This window comes from Ctenopharyngodon idella, chromosome 17 (assembly GCF_019924925.1).
Source record: "Ctenopharyngodon idella isolate HZGC_01 chromosome 17, HZGC01, whole genome shotgun sequence".
Classification (NCBI taxonomy): domain Eukaryota; kingdom Metazoa; phylum Chordata; class Actinopteri; order Cypriniformes; family Xenocyprididae; genus Ctenopharyngodon; species Ctenopharyngodon idella.
This window is the reverse complement of record NC_067236.1, coordinates 14,632,917-14,640,785: the sequence shown is the minus strand read 5'-3', so window position 1 is coordinate 14,640,785 and position 7,869 is coordinate 14,632,917. Positions and strand designations below refer to the sequence as shown.

The 7,869-nt window shown below is 35.9% G+C and overlaps 1 protein-coding gene across 4 annotated transcripts in view; it reads right to left on the bottom strand.

Moving 5' to 3' along the window:
* Positions 1 to 6,538: 6,538 nt before the first annotated feature.
* Positions 6,539 to 7,869, bottom strand: part of ktn1 (kinectin 1) — a 45,301-nt gene continuing 43,970 nt past the window's right edge. For all 4 annotated transcript variants that reach the window (XM_051867602.1, XM_051867604.1, XM_051867605.1 and 1 more), the window contains one exon: positions 6,539 to 7,341. In XM_051867602.1, the coding sequence (XP_051723562.1) occupies positions 7,303 to 7,341 (39 nt within the window). In that variant the 3' untranslated portion in view covers positions 6,539 to 7,302. The remainder of the gene's footprint in view (positions 7,342 to 7,869) is intronic.

Below are 7,869 nucleotides of genomic sequence, written 5' to 3'. Positions count from 1 at the left end.
CACCAAAAGTATTCTCGTCGCTTTATAATATTAATATTGAACCACTGTACTCACATGAACTGATTTAAATATGGTTTAAATTTTAGTACATTAATGGATCTTGAGAGAGGAAATGTCATTGCTATGGAGACCTCACTGAGCCATCGGATTTCAACAAAAATATCTTAATTTGCATTCCGAAGATTAACGAAGGTCTTACGGGTGTGGAACAGCATGAGGGTGAGTAAAAAATGACATTATTTTCATTTTTGGGTGAACTAACCCTTTAATTTGTGGCAAAACTATTTTTTTAAAGTCGGCATAAAACTGAAGTTGTGATTTTCTTCCCTATTGTGATGAATATGAAATGGTTTCTCGAACAAGAAAAAATGTAGGGTCCATCGGGAATTGATTGTATGGTTGTGGTTTGCTATTGGACGATCTCATGTGAGTGACAGGTTGTCCCGCCCTCGTGTCAGTAAACACATCGTCAGAAAAGATAAGAGATATCGTCACAAGAGGGAGCGGAAGTTATTTTGATTAAAGATTATAAGGGCACATGAATTTGAAAAAAATAAAATAATCATGTGCATGGATAAATCATTTAATCAGAATGTATGTTCTTATTCAACTGAATGTTGTCAGTTCACTTTCTCTGGATAATTGAAGGCTAAAACAGTTTCTTATTGATCACAGGTGGTGGGGCTCCCACTTGTGTACTTTTGGCCAAACCTCTCGATCAGCACTCCTCCATGTGCTTTGACGGCTGTTCAATCATTCACACGTTCCTGCTGAATGTGTTACCTCCACACCTTTGTAAAGTATTGTAATTAGCCCACACTGTCAGTGTCACCAGTCCATCTAGAGCAAATTGGGTTTTTGCCGTAGGTTTCACCTCTCTCATCCTCCATCAAAAAAAAAAAAAAAAAAAAAACAGGGCTCCAAATGACTTCTGTCATAATTAACTTAAAGGGTTAGTTCACCCAAAAATGAAAAAACTGTCATCATTTACTCACCCTCAAGTTGTTCCAAATCTGTATAAATTTCTTTGTTCTGCTGAACACAAAGGAAGATATTTTGAAGAATGTTTGTATCCAGGCCGCTTTGGGTCACCATTGACTTCCATAGTAGGAAAAAAAAAATACTATGGAAGTCAATGGTGCCCCAAAACTGTTCAGTTTCCCATATTCTTCAAAATATCTTCCTTTGTGTTCAACAGAACAAAGAAATGTATTCAGGTTTGGAACAACTTGAGGGTGAGTAAATGATAACAGAATTTTCATTTTTGGGTGAACTATCCCTTTAACACAGAAATAAGGCCTAATGGAGGTAAAGTATAGTGTATATTAGATATACAAAAAGCGTGTGGACCCTAATTAGCGGCTATGGCCATTCCTAGTCATTTCTGAGAGAGCAAGTCGCGTGAAATAAGGAAATGTATTTTGTTTAAACAAAATGAAGCCTACTTATATAAACAGACACACAGTATGATGTCTTAATGCTGATATAAATGTGAATGAATAATGGGAATTACAAAAAAAAAAAAAACTTCAAAAAGTAGCATGTCCGGACGCATTACAGTAATAATGGGAGTGCGGGCAATGTGCTTAAACATCATGAAAATAATGTCACAATGCTAAAGCATATAGGCTAAAAATCGGCTTTATTTTCATTTTGCATTATATAGTTTATGTATGTTTATTTTTGTGTTTGTTTGTTTTACCTAGAGCCTGTACCATGATGGTACTTGAACAGGATTAGTTTTGAGTTGACAAAACCAAACCAATAAAATCAGGCTTTGTTGGTACCATGATGTTGATCATCAATTTTGGCCCTGTCTCAAATGTCACCCTAAGCCCTCGAAATATTCCTCTGAGTCCACACTTTCGTGGCTGTAATGCCACTTTGACTGTCGGGAAAAAGTCTGCTGTGGAGCTCGCTTCAGTACAGGCTCGGCAATAGTGCGCATCGAGGGTGCATATCTGTCGCAAAGCACCCTTCACCCTCACGAGCACCCTTCTGAAACCTAAAATGACAAATGATACACCCTACGGTCTTGTGGACTTAACAGTCCACTTTCTACCACTTTCTGAGGTTGTCAAAAGCACATTCGACCGGATTGCTTTCGTAATGTAAACGCTCATGTGGTCGAATGAGTTTGAACAGCCACAAAAGACACCTACTCTCCGCCTACTGACTTAATGCATAAACATTATGGGAAGTGCTCTAGCCAGACAGGATTTAAACTTTGTCAGCTGAAGACCCAAGTTCGGTTTGAAGACAAAACGAAAGTTTAGCTGATGCTCTCCGTGTTTTTCTGTTGTCTCTGGGCGTGTTCATGTGTAAATTGCGTGAGCTTATTTTGTCCATTAGATTGAAAAAAAGAAGAAAAAAACATACATTTATCCACCCATAGACCCTCCCCTGGAAGAAATCAGGTCAGAAGTGGTTAAAAGTTGACAAAAGAGACTAAATAAAACACCAGGTGAAAACGAGTATGTGTCTCCCTCGTCTACTTGTGATCCAATCGACCAAAACTTCTCTTGATACCAGGTGTAATAACAGGTGTAAACAGGACCTTACCTAGAACATAACCTGTCCTGGAGCAGGTTAGCCACAGAGCACAAGTTACTATTGCGATGAACACAGTTAAAAGCCGAGCCACTTTTAAAGGGTTAGTTCACCCAAAAATGAAAATAATGTCATTTATTACTCACCCTCATGCCGTTCCACACCTGTAAGACCTTCGTTAACCTTCGTTAATCTTCGGAACACAAATTAAGATATTTTTGTTGAAATCCGATGGGTCAGTGAGGCCATTGAATCACTGTACTCACGTGAACCGATTTAAATATGTTTTTAGTACATTAATGGATCTTGAGAGAGGAAATGTCATTGCTGGCTATGGAGGCCTCACTGAGTCATCGGATTTCAACAAAAATATCTTAATTTGTGTTCCGAAGATGAACGAAGGTCTTACAGGTGTGGAACGACATGAGGGTGAGTAATAAATGACATCATTTTCATTTTTGGGTGAACTAACCCTTTAAGGTGCCAAAAACCCAGGGTTGGCGCAAACTAAACTGAAACATACCTAGCTATCCACCTAAACTGGCTTAATGGAACAGGCCCCAGGTCAAATATCACTGTCAAGTTTATTTAAATAGCACCATTAGAAACAACACGAGTTGACAGGTAGTGTATAAGAACCTTTACATATTACCTCCCACTAATAAACAAACTTATAAACCAGATATCAATACTCCCTCTTCTTTAATACATCAGATTCATTTTGAGAGAATTTTAATTAAACATCTATTTAGAACATTACAGTTCTTGTAATTAATTACTGCAGCACTAATCTGTTTTAATCTGTTAGTTGCACGGCAGGCGTGTCCAAAAATGTGCTTCTACTGTTCTTACATTAATGCCACTTCTGAATAAACAAAAACAAGAAGCTTTCTGCTTGGTATGTTGATGAATAACAATGCCGTGTCAATGTTTTAAATATTTCTCAATTTTCCCCACTTGCTGACAGCCTCCAATGACCACGTGTGTTGCGTATATAGGCAGGGTTTTTTATGAATTACAGTCAGCCCCTACACCCCTCCACACACGTGCCTGGACGAAGGATCAAAGGCTTGGTCGCTCATTCCATCTTGATTGATAGCAGATGCAAAGAGCTGCTGCTCCTGAATGGCATGTGTCTGGTTTAGATCATTGTACTATGAGAATATAACTGCATGTACAAAGGAGAAATTAGTAGGCATGACGCATGACCATAGAGAGAATGATTGCGCAACTTAGACAGAGTGAAGGTCTGGGCGAGTCATAATTTCTTTTCAATTCATATGCTATATGAGAACACAGAACTCATGATGATCTGAAGAAAATATTGCAATGCTAGGTTATTTTGTGGGTGTCTGTCAGGGCGTTGTTATGCTGTTTTTTTAGTGCCCTAAGACTAAGATACAGCGCTAAAGAGCACATTGTTACCAGTTACATTTATGTAAGTTCAAAAGTATCTGTATGACTAACTACAGAGTCAGTTCTAATTCACAATGACTTTTTCTACAAGAGTAAATTATGTTGCTATTACTCAACCTGTGTAAGTCTAGGAAACTCTGAGAGCTTCATAAGGATCTTTGAGGACGTTGACTCATGTAAGTTATTGCTTCAGGTCACAGGAGTCATGTCACGCTCTGCGTTCATGTGATATTTTACACCACTTCCAAAATGGACACCCAAAGTAGGAAAACCCTGTTTAGCCGCCTCTGATGATCAATGGCTATGGAATATATTTCCATACTATCCTAATCTGCAGTATAGGCTAAATATCCTTGCGAAAAAGAAGTACACTTTAGCATACTTATTATGGAAATAATATACAATAAAAGCGGCAACCCATCAGGCACACAGTTCATAACTCCTGAATTTTGTGAATCTTTTTTAATGATTCTTTAAAAGAACCGACCCTTAAGAGTCATTTGTCTGTGAAACCGACTACACAGATCACAATTTAATTTTAATTCGAACAGATATTGTTACATTATAACATAATAACAATCAACGTTAAGGAGAAGAAAGAACAAACTTACAGAGCCCCGCACATGACATGCAAGAAAAAAAATTAAATCGTGCGCACGATTTACTATTTCGTTCCCTCGATTTATAAATCATGCGCATGTCCGGGGCTCCGTACTAACTTGTTCAGCTGTAGCATTAAAGTCACCATGAAATCAAAATGGACAGTTCTTATTTTTATAATATTTTTATGGAATATTGCTGTATATACATTAAAAAAAAAAAAAAATCATGTGCCCTTGTAATCTTTAATCAAAATAACTTCCCCTCCCTCTTGCAGCAACATCTCTTCTCTTCTCTGATGATGTGTTTACTGGCGTGAGGGCGGGGCAACCTGTCACTCACATGACATCACAGCAATAGCAAACTATAACCATCCAATCAATTCCCAACGGACAAAATAAAGTACCGCCCTACATTTTTTCTTGTTCGAGAAGCCTTTTCCCTTGCATATACATCACAATCGTGAAGAAAAGTCTATCGCATCTTTCGTTTCACGCGACTTGCTCTCTCAGAAATGACTAGGAATGGCCATAGCCGCTAATTAGGGTCCACACGCGTTTTGTATATCTAATATACACTATACTTTACCTCCATGCCAGTGTATAGGCCTTAAACGATGGTAAAATGACCATAGTTAAAATGTCACGGACAAAGGCAGGTCTGGGATCAGCTGATAGCAGTGTGATACAAGGAGGGAATGGCTGGAATGTGCTGAGACTACGCTAGCGAGTCTGCTGATCTCAGAGCCACACAAAAGTCTTGTTGTTATCCTTTAACTTGTTCTTCACCCTTCATTAAAGTCTAAATCATTATAAATGTAGGATCGAAGAAAAACAAAGGTAAGTGAAAATGTGTGATGTACTTTGAATTTGAAGCATTGTGTGAACATTACGCACACGTAATTCATTTAAAGGGACAGTACACCTAAAAAATGAAAGCGCACCATCTATCAAAGTCCCTTTTTCATAAAAGAGCAGCTCCTATATTCTACTAGATGACTCATTTTGTGTTCCATGGTAAGAAAAATCATAAGACTACTTGGTGTGTGTAATGTGAGTGACTAAATAATTGTTAATTATAAATAATTGATCATTAAAATAAATAACTTTTGTTGTAATAAAGTCTGATATAACCACTATAGCTCTGTTTTCGTCTTTCACAGAGAATGAGCAAATGTTCATCATGATAAATAATGAGAATGTGTATCTTGTAATATTATGAAACTGTGTTCTTTACATCTATTTAACTTTGTACAAGATCCCGTCCAAATGATGAATTACTAGTAGGCATTTATTAAAAGATTACTGCCACCTGCTGTAGTGTACGAGTCATTGCATGTTCATTTTCTGAAAACCAAACATCCTATTCAAAACAATATTATAAATATATACACTAGTGTACAAGTTTTCAGCGTGATTAAAAAAAATAAAATAAAATAAAATAATTTTTGGCCCTTAAATTGATCAAAAGTGATAATACTTTAAATAAATGCTGTTCTGGTGAATTTTCTATTAACAAAAGAATCCTAAAAATGTAGCCTATCAGTTTCCACAGAAATATTGAGCAGCACAACTGTTTTCAACACTGATATTAATAACAAATGTTTCTTGAGCGTCAAATCAGCATATTAGAATGATTTCTGAAAGATCATGTGACACTGAAGACTGGAGTAATGATGCTGAAAACTCAGATTTAAAATTTCATTTAAAAAAAATATATTCATATTAAAGTAGCAAAAGATTCACAATATTACTGTTTTTACTGTATTTGTGATCAAATAAATGCAGTTATCATGAGCAGAGGAGATTTTTTTGGTCAAACAATACAAAATCTCACCAATCCTAAATTTAACAGTAGTGTACAATAATATTGTTTTAAAATGTATTATTTACTATAGGAGCATATATATAATTTAATATATAATATATATAATTTATATATATTATATAAAAAAAATGGAGGCCACACTGCATTTTTAAATCAAGCATCCCTTTTATTACTGGTCACCTGTTTTACAAAAATGATTATCAGTGTTAATGAAATTAGCAACAGTATAGAGTGTGATGATAACAGATAAGGAGGATGCAATTAAATTAACCCGTCTTTTACCAATGATCCCATAATATATCCCTCATCACAACAGGCCCCCCGGAAAACAAATAATAAATTCAGCATAATTAGTCAGGAAAAGCATTTATTGGTTTAAACGGATCTCTTGCATGTGCCTCTGAGTTTAGGGTTTCAAAACAAGAGCTGAAAACACATAGTGAGCGTCAGTAGATCCTAACAGTTATTTTATATTTAAAACAACACAAATATCCTCAATGTTCTTTATACGAAAGGATAAAAACCTCTCTGGTCAAAGAGAGCTAACAAAAAGTAGTATTCAAAGTATTCGGACTGGAAAATGGTCAAATGAAACATTAACGAGTCTAAGCGTCTCGTCTGTCGGATGCTTTTACTCTTTAAGTCTACTGAATATGAGGAATGCAGGTAGAGGAGTTGACATAGCATGAGAAAGGATCCGGTTCACTGAGTGCACGTCGTCAGGGTCCGTCAGCGCCTTTCTGGGAGAATGGGACCCCAGGTTGGAGTGTGCAGGAATCGTGGGATGCTTTAACTGGAGATCACATAGTAGATCAGGTGTAGTAAACAGGGCTGGAATCTGACAGTGGGTTACTGTGGTTCGATGTCAAGTGGCTTTATGAGAGCACACTGAAGCCTTCCTCCATTTCTTTACAGTTTATAATTAGAGTATAATTTATCCCCATCATCCTGAAACAAAAAGAAAATAAGACACTTGTTTATCATAGCTGAGAAAAACAGAACACTCAATGAATTTGCAGTAATCAGATGATATTCATTTTTTGTAATTTCGGTAAATGTTTATTTTAATATTTTATGCTGCAAAATAATAAAAAAAGAAGTTATATTATGTAATATACCAGAAAAAAAAACTCTATAGTCAATATTGGGTAAAAAAAAAAACAAGTGTAAAATGTAGGGCTTTTCACGATTTGATTAGATTTCTATTCACATGCTTGCGATTTGATATTTTATTGCGATTATTTTGGATGTAGTATATCAGATACAGTATATGGCAAATTTTCTAGAGGGGAAAATAAATAAATAAATAAATAAATTCTCTCAACTAATGCTGTCAACAACACATGGGAGTCAGTTGGTACTGCATTAATATTAAAGGTTAAATTATATACAAACACTTAAATTACACTCAATGTTTCTTATAATAAATAAAGTTTAGAATGAATCATATTTCTACTCCAATTCGTTTTTTTTTTT